Here is a 20,619-nt window from a genome sequence, read left to right as displayed (position 1 = left end):
ATAAGATTGCAAAAGAAGGATGCAATGTTAACCGAGTTATTGTACCGTGTGGTGGACAAGATGGAGGCACAGCAGTCTCCGACCTGTTATTATCTTAATGATGGGTTGCTTATAAGGAAGCAGAGACCCACTGATATCCCTGGGAATGCCGAATGGGGGTTATATTGGCAGATATTAATTCCCGCACCGTTGAGAAGACAGGTGATCGCAGTAGTGCACAAGACGGGATATATGGGGATATGGAAAATGATGAAGAAGATAATGAAGCACTTTTTCTGGCCTGGCATGCATAAGGACGCAAGCCAGTTTTGCCGAACATCTCACGTATGTCATACGGCTGAAAAGCCCAATGAGTGCATCAAGGAAACTCCCTTACGCCCGATGAAAGTACGAGGAGAACCCATCAGGAAAGGACCGAAGAAAATGATAGCAAAAAAAAAAAATTGAGAGAAAACGGAAGGAGAATATGTCAAAAATTTGTGGAAAAGGATCGGCGAGATAAGAAAATTTTCCCTAGAAAGCATGAAGACGATGAATCAAGAACAGATGAAGGAAAGGTTGGTAGGAAGGATACAAACAGACAGGTTGCAGGACCCTTCAAAAGTACCTGAGAAAATGTTAGCAAGAAAAAGGAAGGATGGAAAGGATACGGACGAAGGAAATGCCAAGGTTTTAAGGAAAGGAAACGGGAGTTAAGGAAATTTTCCCAAGAAGACATGAAAATGAGGCAAGGACGAGCGAAGAAAAAGTTTGGCATGAAAAGTACGAACAAACAGGTTATGGTAGGATGGCAGGTGTTGATCTACGCATCGTAAAGAAGAATTCCTCTCGCCACCAAGTTCCAAAACCATTCCAGATTTTGAAGGAAAGCAGTGACCTGACCTACGTTATCGAGATATCAGGAAAAAGGAAAAATCTGAGGAAGACCATATCAACTTCGAAACCGATACTTCAACCACCGAATTACACTGAGAGATTCCTTATCCAAGTGGATGCGTCGGATAACGGGATTGGAGCTGTCTTATTGCAAGAAGATAAGGAAGGAATTCTTCACCCTGTGTGCGCTATGCAGTCAAATCAGCAACGAGCCAACTCGACAGTGGAGACGGAACTGCTGGCGCTGATCATAGCAATGAACAAGTTTTTAATTTATGTAAGTCAACCACAAAATGAAGGACTTACATTGTATTCAGATCATAATCCCTTAACTTTTGTGAAGAAGATGATCAGTAATAAACAAAGGTTAACTAGGTGGTCATTTTGTTTGCAACCGTATTGTATTTATGTAAAGAATATATCAGCTAAAGATAACAAACATGTAAAGATAACATGGTTGCAGATTATTTATCTTGGGCTGAATCGATGAATTCAGACCCGAAATAAATAATCTTTTTTGGGGGAAGCTACCTTACGAAGCCGGTCTAGTGTAGAGTAAATGTCGTAGTTTATTGATAATTCTATATATATTTCATATATTGTTTTCATTTGTACATTGAAGAGATGATTCCCAGCCCGTAAAATAAACCCCTCTCATGTAGATATAAGTATTTTATGTAAATTACGTGAGACTTTCGTCTTGAATTTCATTGCACTTTTTATTCAAGTCAACATATGTAATTTTACGTGATTTTTTAAGAATTAACTTTTTATTTCATGTATGTTTGCTATGAAGTCATAAGTAGTCTATTTCAAAGTGTTGTAGGATTCATGCGAGATAGAAACAAGGGCTTAGATAATGTTCTTTAATATTTCATATTGTATTGCAACATGTTTGAGAGAGAGAATGTTCAGTGACTCCTGCTTTCAAAGTTTCAAGAATACCCGGTAAGAGGATGTTATCTTTTTTTATTATTCAGGTAGGCAGAGCTAGCTGGGAAGTCATCTCGCGGGTGCGTTGATGTGTATCTGAGAGTTGCCTGAAACTCTCCCTGATTCGCCTCAGGGAATTTTCATCTGGTTGGAAACTCTGACGCCCTTAGGCAGAAGCTACGCTTCCAAAATAATATGAAACCTTCTGGATTAGCCAAAGTTCATATATAAGGTGACCCAAGGTTGGGTTAGAGTCAAAGACAAACAGACATAGAAATTGAGTTAGAACCGCAGCCTTCCCCTCTCCCTCTCTCTCCCCAAGTACCCCAGTGTGTTGTCGAAGGTGTTCGTTACATTAGTGTGTCTTCTCTTAAGTGACTCTGTGTCCCAAAGCAAATTGCGTGTCAAAAAAGTGCGCAAGACTAAAAAGTTATTTTAAATTCATTGTATTAGGGTGAGTGTTGGCATTGTATGACGTTTTTTGTAAACGGCCCTGTAGGAAGCATCGATTTTGGTAAAATGATCTGGTTATCTATGTTTCATTAAGTGTCAAAGGTGAACATTGTATTATTCAGAATTATTTCAAGCATTGGTATTATTTTCATTGCAAGATTTCTTTTTTACATTAAGGTCTATTCAGATATAATAGTTCAAGTTAAGTTATTATAAATTTCAGATCATAACATTTTCATCTAATTTTAAGTTTTATTCAGAATAAATTTTTTCTAGTGACTTATTTTGTTATGTAAATTCTTTTCAAAGGGTTGTAACTTATAAAGAATAGAGTTATTTTTGTAAAGAGTGTATTATTCCAATCATCATTGTTTGAGACAAGAACCAGTGAGAGTTAAATACGATTTAATAGTGCTTAAGAGTAATTACCCAGTTTGGTTTTGAGTGTGTTTAGGAGACCTTTGGATATTCAGTGTTTTATATATTGCTGTCTGGGAGTTATTTAACGGTTTCAGAATTAATATATTAATGCTTTAAAGTGTAACAGTTTTAATGCAAAAGCAAACAAGATAATTTGGAATTCGAGAGGTTGATTAACTTCCCATTCGTTATATATATAATATTATACCTTTAGTTCCCAGTCACGAGTCATAGTATAATATATTCTGTTAGTGCCAAGACCAGAGAACCATACAGTATGGTAATGTATATATATATATATATATATATATATATATATATATATATACATATATATATATATACATATATATATATATATATATATATATATATATATATATACATATACATATACATATACATATACATATATATATATATATATATATATATATATATATATATATATATATATATATATATATATATATATATATATATATATATATATATCTTAAGAGAATATATCAGTCACTTTGTAGTGAAGTATTGAGACATGCAGTTACAAGAAGAAAACCATGGATATAAAATGATAATTGGGATACTATAAAAAGGAGACAAACACAGAAATTGAATGTTGAAAGTTTTCGAGGAAGTAATGAAAATTACAAGGTAGAGCATGCTAAGTACTCCAGTATTGATAGTGAAGTCAAAAGAAAATCTAGGAATGACTATAGAGAGTTTTTAGATAGGAAAGTAGATGAGGCTGACTAAGCTATGAATTCAGGGACTGGCTATCGTGTAAGAATTGCTCATAGAATTATTGATGAAATCTTTACTGGGGCACCGAAGAAGAAGCATATGCCCATTAAAAAGATGGACCTGGTATAACAACCGAGGAAGAAGAAAGGCAATGTTGAATGAATTCAATGTGTTTGAAGTTGGAGCTATCATTAGAAAATACAGAGATGGGAAGCCCCTAGATACGATGGAATAACTGCTGAGATGATATTGGTCGAAAATGTAGTGACTACCAGAATTCTTACATGATTATTTTGTAGAATGTGGCGTGAAAAGGCAAAACCTAATGAATGAGAGCTAGGAGAGTTGGTGAAAATGGTAAAAAGGAGATCTGACTGATTGCAATGATTACAGAGGCATCTCACTTACGTCAGTTGTCTTGAAAATAAATACTGTAGTATTCTCATTCTAAAGAGACCAGAGGGAAAGACTGATGAAATGCCGAGAGATGAACAAGCAGGATTTAGAAAAAAGTAGATGTACTCTCCAAATCTTCCTATTAAGACATGTTGTACAGCAATGTGTAGAATATAGAAATCAACTTTTGATGGAATTTGTGGACTATGAAAAACCCTTTGATAGTGTCCCAATTTTGTGGGGAGTCCTGCATTATTATGGAGTTCCTCTTAAATATGTAAATATGATTAAGTCAGTTCATGAACATAATAAAGGCAGAGTTAATGTTAGTGGAGTCCTATCGAATGAATTTCCAGTGAATAGTGGAGTACCCCCAGGAATGTGTTGTCACCTATGCTGTTTAAACCCCTCATGGATTTTGTAATGCATAGAATAGTTTGGGATGGCGGAGAAGGATTGGACTGGATTGGTAACAGGAAAATAGAGGACCTAGAGTTGATGACGACGCTGTCCTTATTAGCAGAATGTCACAAGAATTGCAATGCTTGCTTATCAAAATGCATGAAATATCACATGAGGTTGGACTCAAGATAAATAAAAGAAATAGAGATAATAAGAATAAATATGTGATGGAAGATGAAATATCATTGGAAAAAGAAACGATTAATGTGGTGGAATCATTTGAATATTTAGTAACTATGATCTCTAATAAGTTCAATGAAAGATTGTAAAAAAACAAATCAGACAATAGCTAGGTTAAGTAAAATTTGGAAATCAAATCGCCTGAAATTACATATAAGAATCAGGCTATATATAAGTTTAGTGAGATTGATGTTACTGTATGGACATGTGTATGGTATGACAATGAAACAATATCTATCAACTTTGAGAGCAAAGCCCTCAGAAGAATATTGGGAGTTAAATGGCAGGACAGGATTAAAAAGGAAATTATAAGAGATTACCCGAGGGCCATATGTGAATGAGATCATGGTAAGGGGTAGATGGAGATGGTTTGTGCATGCTCTTCGACCTCCCCAAGAGAGATTAGTTCACTAAACTTTACACTAGGCTCCACAAGGCACTAGAAGAGTTCCAAGACCCAGGTCTACATGGCTGAGGACTATGAAACATGAAATAGTAGATGATGAATGGGGAAGTATCGAATTAAAAGCTCAGAGACGACCGGCAAAATCTAACTGAGATGATGATGGTGATGATATATATATATATATATATATATATATATATATATATATATATATATATACATATATATATATATACATATACATATACATATACATATACATATATATATATATATATATATATATATATATATATATTTATATTTATATTTATATTTATATTTATATATATATATTTATATATATATTTATATTTATATATATATATTTATATATATATTTATATTTATATATATATATTATATATATATATATATATATATATATATATATATATATATATATATATATATATTTATATATATATATATATATATATGTATATATATATATATATATATATATATATATATAAAATGCTCCTCCTCATACCTGGATTCTCTCTACCTCAGGGTCAAGAGTCCCCAGGGGTAATCAACTCAAAGATAATAGCTCCTGGTCGGCCAAGGAATCGAACCCTGACTCAAAAATCTAGGGTTCCATTGACTTGCCAATTCAGCCACAAAAAGTGAAGGTAGAGAGAATCTAAATATTAGGATGCGTATGATCTATGGTTTATGTGAATATTAGAAAAACATGTAAATATTGACGGGCCGAGAGAAGGTTGTGACTCAAAGACAGGATAAAAGCAACTGAGTGAGTTTATTATAGAACACTCCTTTATATACAAAAGCTCAAGGCAACAAGAAATTTAATGTTCAAAATTGACACCATTACCGATGAGAAAAACAGACATGTTTTTTCAGGCTTTTTTAGTGCGAGGGAAGAGCGAAGATACAAGCATAATATATACACAAAATGAACTATGTACGATCGTGTGACACACGGTTGGTACAATATCCCTAGAGACGGCCACCTTATGCTGTTTTAATCTGACTGAAATACCTTTGGATGTTTGGCCGACATAGAATAAGTTACACTTTGAACAAGGAATCCAAAAGTATTTTAGTCAGACTAAAACAGCATTAGGTGGCGGTCTCTAGGGGTTCTCTTAATAATGGCTTGGCGTCCCAGTGGTTACGGTCAAGTTACAGAATTGGATGGTCAGAGGCGAGTAAAATAATCCATGTACAGTGAACCCTCGTTTATCGCGGTAGATAGGTTCCAGTCGCGGGCGCGATAGGTGAAAATCCGCGAAGTAGTGACAGCATATTTACCTATTTATTTAACATGTATATTCGGACTTTTAAAACCTTCCCTTGTACGTAGTACTGTTAACAAACCACCCTTTAATGTACAGAACACTTAATGCATGTACTACAGCACCCTAAACTAAAACAGGCACAAATATTAAAGGCGATTTTATATCATGTGTTTCCTAAACACCTAAAAAGCACGATAAAAAATGGCAACCAATGTTTTGTTTACGTTCATCTCTGATCATAATGAAGAAACAAACTCATTTAGTGTACACATATATGTATAGGTTAGTTTTTGCATCGATTATATTGATTATACAGTACTGTATGTTGATTTTTTTATTACCAATGTTTTAGTTTACGTATTTTTCTTAGGACTTCCAAATGAAATCTTTTTCTTTATGACGCCGCCTGAAACGACGGCGTGTACGCTCAGTAAACAACCACGCTCAGAACAAACAAGGCATTTAACGCGCATGATGATAGTGATAAATAATGATACAGTACATACAGTATTTACAGTAAAAGCATTTACAAAATATGTTACCTTACAAATATAAATTATACAGTACAGTGAACCCTCGTTTATCGCGGTAGATAGGTTCCAGACGCGGGCGCGATAGGTGAAAATCCGCGAAGTAGTGACAGCATATTTACCTATTTATTTAACATGTATATTCGGACTTTTAAAACCTTCCCTTGTACGTAGTACTGTTAACAAACCACCCTTTACACCCTGTAATGTACAGAACACTTAATGCATGTACTACAGCACCCTAAACTAAAACAGGCACAAATATTAAAGGCGATTTTATATCATGTGTTTCCTAAACACCTAAAAAGCACGATAAAAAATGGCAACCAATGTTTTGTTTACGTTCATCTCTGATCATAATGAAGAAACAAACTCATTTAGTGTACACATATATGTACGTATGGTTAGTTTTTGCATCGATTATATTGATTATACAGTACTGTATGTTGATTTTTTTATTACCAATGTTTTAGTTTACGTATTTTTCTTAGGACTTCCAAATGAAATCTTTTTCTTTATGACGCCGCCTGAAACGACGGCGTGTACGCTCAGTAAACAACCACGCTCAGAACAAACAAGGCATTTAACACGCATGATGATAGTGATAAATAATGATACAGTACATACAGTATTTACAGTACAAAGCATTTACAAAATATGTTACCTTACAAATATAAATTATACAGTACTTGTACGTAGCAAAGCAGGAAAACAATTTGAGAGAGAGAGAGAGAGAGAGAGAGAGAGAGAGAGAGAGAGAGAGAGAGAGAGAGAGATTGTTTTACTGTACGTACGTAAATGTAAATTTTAAACAAAAAAAATATGATAGGTTACAACATGTAGACTTTTAAAACCTTCCCTTTAACTTAATGCATACAGTACGTACAGTACTAAACTATAAAACAGGTTAAAGTAAAAAATAAAGATTGTTACTGTACTCACCACGAAAGAAGTTCCAGAAAAACTTGAATGACGATGGCGATGAATTTGCTGCACAGTAGAAATGATGATGATGAAGCTGATGATGTGTTCTACTGTGCAGTCAATGATAGTATTTTACGTCTCTTCAGACGGAGGTGTCTTTTCCTGGGACACCTCTTCAACTTCTTCAATTTCTTCCGAAGGCGTACTAGCAGGAGGAACTGGCTCTTTTTTGCGAGGCTGAAAAAACATTGTGATCGGAAGTTGTTGCCGCTGCTTCTTTTTTCGATCCAAGAGCATCCTGTAGGGAGTCGTGATGTCATCGACCTTGTTGCAGAATTGCATCGCGCGAACCATATCCTCGTCCCACTCTTGCAACATTTCTTTCGCCTCCTTCATATGGTTGCAGAACTTGGCGAGCCGTTCTAATGTTAAGCCCGTTTCTTCTACATTTTCTTGGGTCTCTTCCTGGGTACCCTCACTCTCTTCCTCACTTGCCGATTTCGTCAGGTCTTCGAGATCTGCGTCAGTTAGGGGCTGGGAATGGCAGTCCAACAACTCGTCGACGTCTTCAGTCGTCATGTCGCCAAACCCGTCACCCCCAATTATGGCAGCCAACTGCACAGATTTCCGTATTGCAGAGTGTTGGATTTCCGACGGAGTAAATCCCTTGTCGTCGTAAACAATATCGGGCCACAGCTTCTTCCAGCTCGCATTTACAGTTGCAGGTTTCATCTCTTGAAGTGCCTTTTGAATATTCTGCAGGCACGTGGCTATGGTGTACTGCCGCCAGTACGCCTTCAAGTTGAAGTCTTCATCCTCGTCATCTTGGGCAGCATCCACACACGCAACGAGGTCCGCCAAGGTATTCTTCGTGTAGAGGGCCTTGAACGCCCTGATAACCCCCTGGTCCATTGGTTGAATCAATGACGTGGTGTTGGGTGGCAGGAACTCAACCTGAACGCCCTCACGCGACAGGTCAGTTGCGTCTCCATAAGGAGAAGGATCTTGAATGGCAAGCCCTTCTCTAAGAGATATTCATGGACTTGCGGGATGAAACACTGGTGGAACCAGTTGGAGGTCAGCATCTTCGTAATCCATGCCTTTTGATTATGCATCCAGTACACGGGAAGGAGATTCTTATTTTTGTTTTTCAAAGCGCGAGGATTTTTCGACTTATAAATAAGCCCCGGCTTTAACAAAAATCCAGCAGCATTGCCACACATCACGAGGGTAACGCGATCCTTGAATGCCTTAAAGCCAGAGGCTTTGGCTTCCTCTTTGAACAGGAAAGTTCGCGACGGCATTCTCTTCCAAAACAAGCCGGTTTCATCCATATTAAACACTTGTTCCGGCTTGTATCCACCTTCAGCGATAATGTTCTTGAAAGTCTGGTTCACGTAAGTTTCAGCAGCGGCAGTGTCAGCGGAAGCAGACTCCCCATGCAGGGAAACGCTTTTCAGGGCGAAGCGTTTCTGAAACTTCGCGAACCATCCTTTGCTGGCGGAAAAACGTTGTTTCTGACGCTGGGAATCAGTGGAGGTCCCTGGTTGAGGATCATCTACATCATCATCTTCTTCAGCATGGTCGCCATCGTCGTCATGAGGTTCCTTTGCCGCAAAATTCTCATACAAGCTCAAAGCCTTTGTTCGGATGGTGTTCGTATCCAACGCTATGTTCTTCTTCCGACAGTCGGCAATCCACACAGCTAAAGCACCTTCCATGCGTACGATCGTTTTATTACGCGTTGTAACGACTCGCTTCGCTGATCTGCTAAAGGTGATTGCAGCAGTCTTTCTAATGTTCGCCTCGTCCTTCCTGATGTAGCGAACGGTGGATTCGTTGATGCCAAAATGGCGGCCGGCGGCCGCGTAACTTCTACCATCTTTTAACATGTCGAGAAGCGTAACCTTCTCAGCTATCGTCATCATTCTTCGGTGGCGTTTAGGCTCACTACCAGCCTTACTAGAAGCAGAACGCTTGGGAGCCATTGTAACAGAAAGTTCAACAAAAAGTTCAACTTAAAACAGTCGCACACAGCACAGATTCAACTTCACAAACTTAAGAACGTCTACTCAGCAATACGCGGAAAGAGAAAGTGAACGATGCAGTCCCGCGAGAACTCTGATGCTGCGGGTTGGAGATGCGGGCCAAACACCAATCACAGGCTAGATAACAAAACTTGAGTTTTGATTCGTCATCTATCAGCGCTTGAACCAATCACAACCCGTCTTATACAGTACTATGGTGCGTTGATTACTCATAGAAGATGTCCCGCGCACACTGAACGTACGTAGATTAAGTACAATACCGTAATAATAATAAATAATGATAATAATACTGTACAGTAATAATAATAATAATAATGATTAATAATAATAACAATAATAATTTTATTAACAACAACAACAATAATAATAATAATAACAATAATAATAAAAATTTACGTACGTACGCTATTTTACGCCTCTCTCTCTCTCTCTCTCTCTCTCTTTCTCTCTCTCTCTCTCGTACGCTTACAGTACTTATTCGAAATGTGATTTTTGCAACAAAGAATATTATTGGATGCAGTACTGTACTACGTACGTATACATACAAAAGATTCATGGAAAAGAAGCACATCCATTACAGTACACACCATTCTAATATGGTATGACTGCATCTGATTTGCGTTTCATGTTCGATTTAATTTTACTACGTACTGAATTATCGTATGATCACATTCTCTTTTCGTGTTTTATTTCTTTCTGTGCTGAATTATATATCATATGTAATGCAATGAACAATCAGTAAGAGCAGATATTACTATAATTACAGTATTAATGGAATTACAGGTAACAAAATATCGTATTTGGTTATCTTCAGATTTCGCGGTATTTTCGAATTTTCCGGAAAATCCGCGATATGTATATATATATGGGTTATGGGAAAACCCCGCGAAGTGGTGAATCCGCGATTGTCGAACCGCGAAGTAGCGAGGGTTCACTGTACTTGTACGTAGCAAAACAGGAAAACAATTTGAGAGAGAGAGAGAGAGAGAGAGAGAGAGAGAGAGAGAGAGAGAGAGAGAGAGAGAGAGAGAGATTGTTTTACGTACGAATGTAAATTTTAAACAAAAAAAATATGATAGGTTACAACATGTAGACTTTTAAAACCTTCCCTTTAACTTAATGCATACGTACGTACATTACTAAACTATAAAACAGGTTAAAGTAAAAAATAAAGATTGTTACTGTACTCACCACGAAAGAAGTTCCAGAAAAACTTGAATGACGATGGCGATGAATTTGCTGCACAGTAGAAATGATGATGATGAAGCTGATGATGTGTTCTACTGTGCAGTCAATGATAGTATTTTACGTCTCTTCAGACGGAGGTGTCTTTTCCTGGGACACCTCTTCAACTTCTTCCTGGGAAACTTCTTCAATTTCTTCCGAAGGCGTACTAGCAGGAGGAACTGGCTCTTTTTTGCGAGGCTGGAAGAACATTGTGATCGGAAGTTGTTGCCGCTGCTTCTTTTTTCGATCCAAGAGCATCCTGTAGGGAGTCATGATGTCATCGACCTTATTTGAGAATTGCATCGAGCGAACCATATCCTCGTCCCACTCTTGTAACATTTCTTTCGCCTCCTTCATATGGTTGCAGAACTTGGCAAGCCGTTCTAATGTTAAGCCCGTTTCTTCGACATTTTCTTGGGTCTCTTCCTGGGTACCCTCACTCTCTTCCTCACTTGCCGATTTCGTCAGGTCTTCGAGGTCTGCGTCAGTTAGGGGCTGGGAATGGCAGTCCAACAACTCGTCGACGTCTTCAGTCGTCATGTCGCCAAACCCGTCACCTCCAATTATGGCAGCCAACTGCACAGATTTCCGTATTGCAGAGTGTTGGATTTCCGACGGAGTAAATCCCTTGTCGTCGTAAACAATATCGGGCCACAGCTTCTTCCAGCTCGCATTCACGGTTGCAGGTTTCATCTCTTGAAGTGCCTTTTGAATATTCTGCAGGCACGGGGTTATGGTGTACTGCCGCCAGTACGCCTTCAAGTTGAAATCTTCATCCTCGTCATCTTGGGCAGCATCCACACACGCAACGAGGTCCGCCAAGGTATTCTTCGTGTAGAGGGCCTTGAACGCCCTGATAACCCCCTGGTCCATCGGTTGAATTAATGACGTGGTGTTGGGTGGCAGGAACTCAACCTGAACGCCCTCACGCGACAGGTCAGTTGCGTGTCCACCAGCGTTATCCATAAGGAGAAGGATCTTGAATGGCAAGCCCTTCTCTAAGAGATATTCATGGACTTGCGGGATGAAACACTGGTGGAACCAGTTGGAGGTCAGCATCTTCGTAATCCATGCTTTTTGATTATGCATCCAGTACACGGGAAGGAGATTCTTATTTTTATTTTTCAAAGCGCGAGGATTTTTCGACTTATAAATAAGCCCCGGCTTTAACAAAAATCCAGCAGCATTGCCACACATCACGAGGGTAACGCGATCCTTGAATGCCTTAAAGCCAGAGGCTTTGGCTTCCTCTTTGAACAGGAAAGTTTGCGACGGCATTCTCTTCCAAAACAAGCCGGTTTCATCCATATTAAACACTTGTTCCGGCTTGTATCCACCTTCAGCGATAATGTTCTTGAAAGTCTGGTTCACGTAAGTTTCAGCAGCGGCAGTGTCAGCGGAAGCAGACTCCCCATGCAGGGAAACACTTTTCAGGGCGAAGCGTTTCTGAAACTTCGCGAACCATCCTTTGCTTGCGGAAAAACGTTTCTGAGGCTGGGAATCAGTGGATGTCCCTGGTTGAGGATCATCTGCATCATCATCATCTTCAGCATGGTTGCCGTCGTCGTCTTTAGGTTCCTTTGCAGCAAAATTCTCATATAAGCTCAAAGCCTTTGTTTGGATGGTGTTCGTATCCAACGCTATGTTCTTCTTCCGGCAGTCGGCAATCCACACAGCTAAAGCACCTTCCATGCGTACGATCGTTTTATTACGCGTTGTAACGACTCGCTTCGCTGATCTGCTAAAGGTGATTGCAGCAGTCTTTCTAATGTTCGCCTCGTCCTTTTTGATATAGCGAACGGTGGTTTCGTTGATGCCAAAATGGCGGCCGGCGGCCGCGTAACTTCTACCATCTTTTAACATGTCGAGAAGCGTAACCTTCTCAGCTATCGTCATCATCCTTCGGTGGCGTTTAGGCTCACTACCAGCCATACTAGAAGCAGAACGCTTGGGAGGCATTGTACAGTAGGATTTAACAGAAAGTTCAACAAAAAGTTCAACTTAAAACAGTCGCACACAGCACAGATTAAACTTCACAAACTTAAGAACGTCTACTCAGCAATACGCGGAAAGAGAAAGTGAACGATCCAGCCCCGCGAGAACTTTGATGCTGCGGGTAGAAGATGCGGGCAAAACACCAATCACAGGCTAGATAACAAAACTTGAGTTTTGATTCGTCATCTATCAGCGCTTGAACCAATCACAACCCGTCTTACAGTACGTGGTGCGTTGGTTACTCATAGAAGATGCCCCGCGCATACTGAACGTACGTAGATTAAGTACAATACCGTAATAATAATAAATAATGATAATAATACTGTACAGTAATAATAATAATAATAATGATTAATAATAATAACAATAATAATTTTATCAACAACAACAACAATAATAATAATAATAACAATAATAATAAAAATTTACGTACGCTATTTTACGCCTCTCTCTCTCTCTCTCTCTCTCTCTCTCTCTCTCTCTCTCTCTCTCTCTCTCTCTCGTACGCTTACAGTATTCGAAATGTGATTTTTGCAACAAAGAATATTATTGGATGCAGTACTGTACTACGTACGTATACATACAAAAGATTCATGGAAAAGAAGCACATCCATTACAGTACACACCATTCTAATATGGTATGACTGCATCTGATTTGCGTTTCATGTTTGATTTAATTTTACTACGTACTGAATTATCGTATGATCACATTCTCTTTTCGTGTTTTATTTCTTTCTGTGCTGAATTATATATCATATGTAATGCAATGAACAATCAGTAAGAGCAGATATTACTAATTACAGTATTAATGGAATTACAGGTAACAAAATATCGTATTTGGTTGTCTTCAGATTTCGCGGTATTTTCGAATTTTCCGGAAAATCCGCGATATGTATATATATATGGGTTATGGGAAAACCCCGCGAAGTGGTGAATCCGCGATTGTCGAACCGCGAAGTAGCGAGGGTTCACTGTAAATGTCTATATCCTAAGGAATATTGTTGAATCCTTTTTAATACTCTGTACTAAAGGTAGAAATTTGAATCTAAGCTGTGGTCTGTTTTCCGTTAATCCGGTATTATCCTTTTATCTAAAATCTGACTGCCGAAATTATCAAGAAATTGACAGCTGTTGGACCCCCTTCTCCTGTATAAATATGATGTCTTTGTATATGTACTCTCGCTGTTCAGTCTGTTGATGTCCCTAATGGACGAAAGTACTAACTCCAATCAAGTCTTTTCATTTTTCCTTCCGTAGCTATAATATATATATATATATATATATATATATATATATATATATATATATATATATATATATTTATATATATATATGTGTGTGTGTGTGTGTGTCTGTGTGTGTATGTATACATACATCTTTGTCATTAGGAATCTGAAAATAAAACGACGACTCCAGGGTGATGTCAATATCATTAGAGTTTTTTAGCTGCCGCCTTTTGGATCGAGGAGCGTTTGTATCGTTCCTGAGACACGACGGGTGCCGTGTAAGAATTATGCTGGATTTGCACATTCACTATCTTGCTTCCGTTTACTCCCGTAAGCCGAGATTGCCTTTTCTATTTTTATTTTTTTTTCTGTTTGGGAGAGTATATGCCGTATGCGGTAGACGTACGTCTGGCGGGAACTATTACAACGCCAGTCTTTCGTACGTACGTGTGTTTACGTTTAACGTACGCATATTTCCATCAGCGGCTGGTTTGACTTGTGATTAGGTACGTCACTGTGCAGTCGAATGTTGGAGCCAAGCCGTCATACCCAAACACAGTTAACCATACAGTATGTGGTGTTATTAGTTGTTATAGTAATAAAAAAATTCAATTTCCTTTTAGATAAATATCTGGTCTCAATCCACAAGCTTTAATGATTATTGTAAACACTTTCAGCTAAACAATTTTCAGTTGTAAATTGCTTTAATGTTTAAATATAACTAAAACGCAATCTTTTTAAACTTCATGCCAAGCGGCAAAGAATAAAGAATAAAACTCTCTCTCTCTCTCTCTCTCTCTCTCTCTCTCTCTCTCTCTCTCTCTCTCTCTCTCTCTCTCTCTCTCTCACACACACACACACACACACACAGGTAAAATTATCCAAAGAGAAAAAGGACAGAGATATAATTTGTCTTTACTGGCAAAAAGTTTATGCTTTCTGATTATCGGTCAAAGAACTTGATCTCTTCATACCTGCATGTCAAACCATTAAATGACTATAGAGAGATTGATGAAAAGGGTTGAACTACAGTATAATCTGTCTTTACTGTTAATGACTTTAAAGGTTTCTGATTATTTTGTCAAAGAATTATAAAAATTCGTAGGATCTTTTGATGAATTCTCCCTCTTTTAGAGGCATGCTGATCCATTCATTAATAGCCAAGACAAAAGAATCATCAGCCATGAAGGGCAGGAAAGCCAATCTGTACGAAATGATACAATTTAATTACACCGGAGACGGTGACTCCTGACCAAAGGTCAGTGTTTGGCCCAACCTTGGTTTTAATCTAAACGAAGTCTTGTGTATTGACTATTTCCAGAAATATACTTGAAAGATTCGTTTCGTGAGTTTTTATTATGAGCATTATGCACTTGCTCCTTTTACTTATTTGTATGTTATTTTATTCTGGCATTTCAAGTATCGTTACCTCTAATACAGTATTGACTATTTTTGTGTAATAAGTTTGAAATATTTAATTTCGTGTGGTGTTGTTAGTTTCATTATGTATTTACTTTAACTCCTTAAATGATTATATATACAACAGCAGAGACAACAGACAGAGAAACCAAGTTGTTGTGGGAAAATACACGATATTGTGACAAAAGTATAGGCCTACAACATGTAAAAATCGCTGCTTGGTCCCTGAACTAGTGAACTGAATTATCTTCCAATCCTTTAAATATCACCTGGTCCGAAGTTTCCAATATTTCCCTTTATGATGTCGATCGGAAATGTTGTCAGATGTACTAGTCGAACTTACCAATTAAAGATTTACTCGCCATAAACCTACCATGATTATGTCTGACCTACATGCTAAAGTCCCCAAGCTGCCAAACACACCAAATCTGTACACTCGCTCATGTACGGGCTTGAGCCCAGACCGGGATTTGCATCCAATCGCATACCAGACGGTACGTGCAATCACCCATAAAAAACGTGGCACTACACGCCAGGGGTACCAACACCCCCGGCTTTACTTCGCAAAGCCTAAAGTTTGACGTGTTTGCTTCCCAACTACCATTAAAACCTCTTACGGGAGAAAACAGAAGCAAGGTACGGGAATGTGTGATCCCAGCATTATATATTTTATCGATGACACGAGTTTGGCCTAGTTCTGCGACATTCTCTGGGTACAAGGCCACCATGTGAGCATAATCCCAACGCAAACAGACCACGGAATGAGCATAGTTTCCGCGTGAAGACGCAAATCCTCTTGATATTTCCCGAAGATGATTTGCTCCAGGTGGAAGTGGGACCGAGAAAGTAAGACATAAATTTGGGAAGTTTTTGTTAGGATGATGGTTCAGTTTTATCTCGAGAGGAGGTTTCCTATCATATGTTATAGATGTGTTTTCTCCTTCGCGAGCATCAGTTAGCCGAGACACAGTTTGTCAAAAAGCCTACCATTACCTGGGCATAAAGCATCGATTATTTGCCTAAAAATATTATAATTAAGCTCTTTTTAGCCCTTTCAGTCTGTATGCACCTACGGTATATATATCGACTATGGTCAAATACAAGTATTTTCAGAAAGGCTAACATGCATGAAAAATTAAGGATGCATAAAATAGTTTCAATATTCGTGTCAAGAAAATTCTAACATGATCTTCAACAACAAATATCTCCGTAGTTCAAAAGATTGATAGTAAATTACAAGCTCGTCAGTAACAATGGCATCACTGCGGCATTTAAGCAGATCGTCATTATTGCAGGAGGAATCCATTTGATGCATTGTTTATACATGGTTGATTATGTATTTGCCCATTTACAGTTAGTGTCAGTATCACCCATGAACGTTTGTATACACCTTTCGGCCGTCGTAAAGTTGGCATGACCGCCACAATACCCATGGCCTGTTTATGATCATACGTGTGTTTGTTTTGTTTGTTCTTTGCTTGTTTCATATCATTTACAATGTCTTTAAAAAAAATAAGTTTATTTTCCTTGTTATGCCTGCCTTTAGTTTTGCTCATATTTATGTGAAGGAAACTACTTCTGTGAAGCCGAATATTTTTTCGAATTTAATCTCTGAACCAAATCTTTCCTTAGCACTCTTCACCAACAAAAATATATATCGTTTATACCCATTTCTGTAGATAATGGGAACTTCTGACTAAGCTCTTATACCTCGATTAGGATTTATATATATATATATATATATATATATATATATATATATATATATATATATATATATATATATATATATATATATATATATATATAATAAATAAAACTCTATCATGGAAAGGAAAGCCACGAACCAAAAATGAAGACAAATGACTTCTCTCTCAGCGTTTCCTTCGAGAAAAAAAATTGAAGGCACTCACCTGCATGCAGAGTGATGATGACGGAAGCAGTTATCATGAGGAGGCATCCTGCAATCATAGGACGCGCTCCTAAAATGGAGGGACGTCTCAGCCGGAGCCAAGGGAGACAAGTCATTCTCCTGACGTCTTTCCGCTTCTTCTTCTTCTCCTTCTTCAGCAATGCCACCTCGCATTCACTTTCTTTCATTTTCCCGAGTGCTCGAGTGACTTTCAGACTAACAATTTTTTTTTTTTTTTTTAAATGTGCTCTCTCCTTTTTATCCCTCCACCTTGCATTAGCTAAGAGCTGGTAATCCTTCAAAGTCTTGTTTCTTTCAGTGTCACATTTTTGTTGGGTTAGATTTTATCGTTCTTTAAGACAGTCACGACATTAACAGATGGGTGGCTTTTGATTGTTGGCTTAATGTTACTTAATGTTACTGCATCAGAAGGCACTTGGACTTTTGATTATTGTTGTATTAGGCGTGACTGTAGTTTAGACTAATGGCAGTGCGTACAACAAAGGCTCTCCTATGCAGGGCATAATCGTGGATCCTTTGAGAATAGCAAATGTATCAGAGTTGTTTGGTAAACTATCTAAATGACAGCTTAATGGCTCGATTCAATCCATTTTTACACGCCTGAAGAATCTTCCCTCAGAAACCATCGATCTGCTTTCCCGCATCATCCCTATAAGTCAGGAAATTTCTTCCTATATCTGGGAAGACCCAGGAACGCCTATAAATCGACGCTGTTGCTGTACACGCACCTTTCATTCCAACGTCAAAGGAGCGCCCGCATGAAGATTTATTCTCTCTCCGTGGGCGTCCGATGCTTCCTACGCACGCAAGGTCTCCAGCATTCTTCTTCCTGCAAAGAAAACAGCCATTATTAGTATTAGACTGTTCAAATGGTGGTAAATTTTTCGGTTTGTTAGCATAATGGAAATGCAGGGAAATTTGGCACTGCAGCTCTGAGGTAACAATAACCCTTGTTTTGAAGGTTTATGTGGTCTTCTATAGCTTCATTATTAAAAGAGTCATTTTGACAGACAACTACAGTAGACTGACATTAGGTATTATTGATGCTATTAAAACCAAGCTATTCGTGCATGTATTGTTGCTTGACAAAAAGTGTTTAAGACAGATGGATACAGACATACTAAGACTGTAGCTTCTTTTTAGGCAAAATTTCACATGAAAAGAAACAGAAGAACAGACATATTCTTCTCTGTTAATGATAAAAACACATCGCCTTGTTCTGGAAAAAAAAAATCCAATCCTTCCTTAGCTCCTTTTGCTCACTCAGCTATCTATGGCGGAAATGAATTTGCTCTGTTATTATAAAAGTTTATTACGAGACATAATGGATTTCGATGAATTGTATTTGGTTGCGTTGATAAGGTTATTAAGATGTAACTCTTTTACAGATGTTGAAATTCAGTATTTTTCAATGCTATTGAAAAAAGAATTCCCCGTTATGCATATTATATGTGTATGAGTGTATATTTCATCGTATTACACCCCCTCCTACCTCACTTCTTCTTTGGTTCTTCCTTACCCCCTCCCCTCCTCCTCTACATCCTCTTCATCCTCGTATTATTTCCCCAACGTATGTTCCTTTTCTCTCAGTAAGTCTTTACAGGATGAGGTTGCTAGCCTTGCCCCACGTCCCGTATGTTCCAGACACATCTGACGTATCCGTGGTACCCTATTGGAAACTTTTCTGCCTAGCAATCTGCTGGACTGGGCTTTGAGAATAGCTCAAGTTCCATAGTTTCTTGTATAGTATTTGCAACCTCGCCAGTTTATAGGGCCTTCAATAGCCTTTGTCTGGCCCTCCCTGGTCCTAGCTTGGGTGAAGAGGGGCTCAGGCTCATATAAGGACAGTGTTTAAGCTATTGTTACTTCGCCTTGCCTCTGTCATTCATGAGCGACCCTTAAATCGTTAAATAATCAAAACACCAAAGCTTGATCATCTTCACCAATCAAATGTCCAACGGAATAGCTACGAGTTCATTTTAAATGGTTTTTCTCTATATTTCGGAAAATAACACTACTCTGGTATATATGTATCTCGATGAGGTCCACGATGAAAATAAATTACTCTTATCGGCTATTTCTAATTCCTTTATCAGAACTTTTATAAAGTGAACCATTGAGTTTTCACATTTGTACGATAAGCAACAATTGAAATTGTGAAAATATGAACCGTGTTTCTATAAAGCCGAAATATGCGATCAAAGACCCTTAATAATGCTAATGATGATAACTCTACTTGGAACACTGAAATTACTGTTGGTCTATAAGTGAAACATAAAAATTGAACCAATTACAAGATAGTTGCAATTAGACTGTTTCAACATCATGTTATTCATCAAACGTCGTATCCTTCTTAGAGAGAGAGGCTGGCTCGTTAGCATTCCTAATTACAGCAAACTGTGTTGGGATGAGGTTACTAGCCTTTCACCCTTTCCTTCCTGACTGCGATCCACTGCAGTTGACTTTACATATGATACTCGACTCTCTACTTTGGTTAACTGGGGAAATATAGATTTTCTTCAACTTCAACAGTAGTTCCTCCCCTTTTTGAGTCTAGTGTTTGGTTCATTGCTGGTGAAGCAAAGTTGGTTACCACGGAGGGTTTGGTTGTAATATGTATTAAATTTGTAATATGGCTCACACGGACACACGAACACACACACACACACACACACACACTATATATATATATATATATATATATATATATATATATACATATACAGTCAGCGCGGATCGCTGTGTCCGGGTAGTGGGCCGGACACAGCGTTCCGCGCAAATCGGAGGCATGGGGTTTATCGGGGAAAAAATCGACTGGGACAAATTGACTAATTGGCATCTTTTTATACAAGTTGGCATCTACATATCTGCGTAGGTGGAAGCTAGCCAGTGTGTTTCCTGTAGTCGTGGAGTGAGGTTGTGTCAGGTTGAGAGGGCCGAGTTGCAATCGTTCTTTTGTGAGTTCGCGTGGCATTTTTTGTATCAAACCCCCCCCCCCCCCCGTGATGTCTAGACCCCGTACAAGTCACGATGACATTGTTAGAGTGATAACCTGTCATAATTTAGGTCTGCAAACGAAGGAAATCGTGAAGAATACTGGCGTGAACGAGAGGACAGTGAGGCGCTTGGTGGCGAAGTACAAG

The 20,619-nt window shown here is 38.2% G+C and overlaps 1 protein-coding gene and 1 long non-coding RNA gene across 2 annotated transcripts in view; one reads left to right on the top strand and one right to left on the bottom strand.

Moving 5' to 3' along the window:
- LOC137631145 (uncharacterized) overlaps positions 1-20,619 on the bottom strand; it is a 284,642-nt gene that overhangs the window by 215,708 nt on the left and 48,315 nt on the right. Inside the window, exon 2 of the mRNA XM_068362843.1 lies at positions 17,457-18,305. Coding sequence (XP_068218944.1) covers positions 17,457-17,643 — 187 coding nt within the window. The 5' untranslated portion in view covers positions 17,644-18,305. The remainder of the gene's footprint in view (positions 1-17,456; positions 18,306-20,619) is intronic.
- LOC137631146 (uncharacterized) overlaps positions 1-20,619 on the top strand; it is a 65,257-nt gene that overhangs the window by 35,506 nt on the left and 9,132 nt on the right. The window lies entirely within an intron of this gene.

Source organism: Palaemon carinicauda, chromosome 39, assembly GCF_036898095.1.
Source record: "Palaemon carinicauda isolate YSFRI2023 chromosome 39, ASM3689809v2, whole genome shotgun sequence".
Classification (NCBI taxonomy): Eukaryota; Metazoa; Arthropoda; class Malacostraca; order Decapoda; family Palaemonidae; genus Palaemon; species Palaemon carinicauda.
This window is presented reverse-complemented; position numbering and strand designations above follow the sequence as displayed.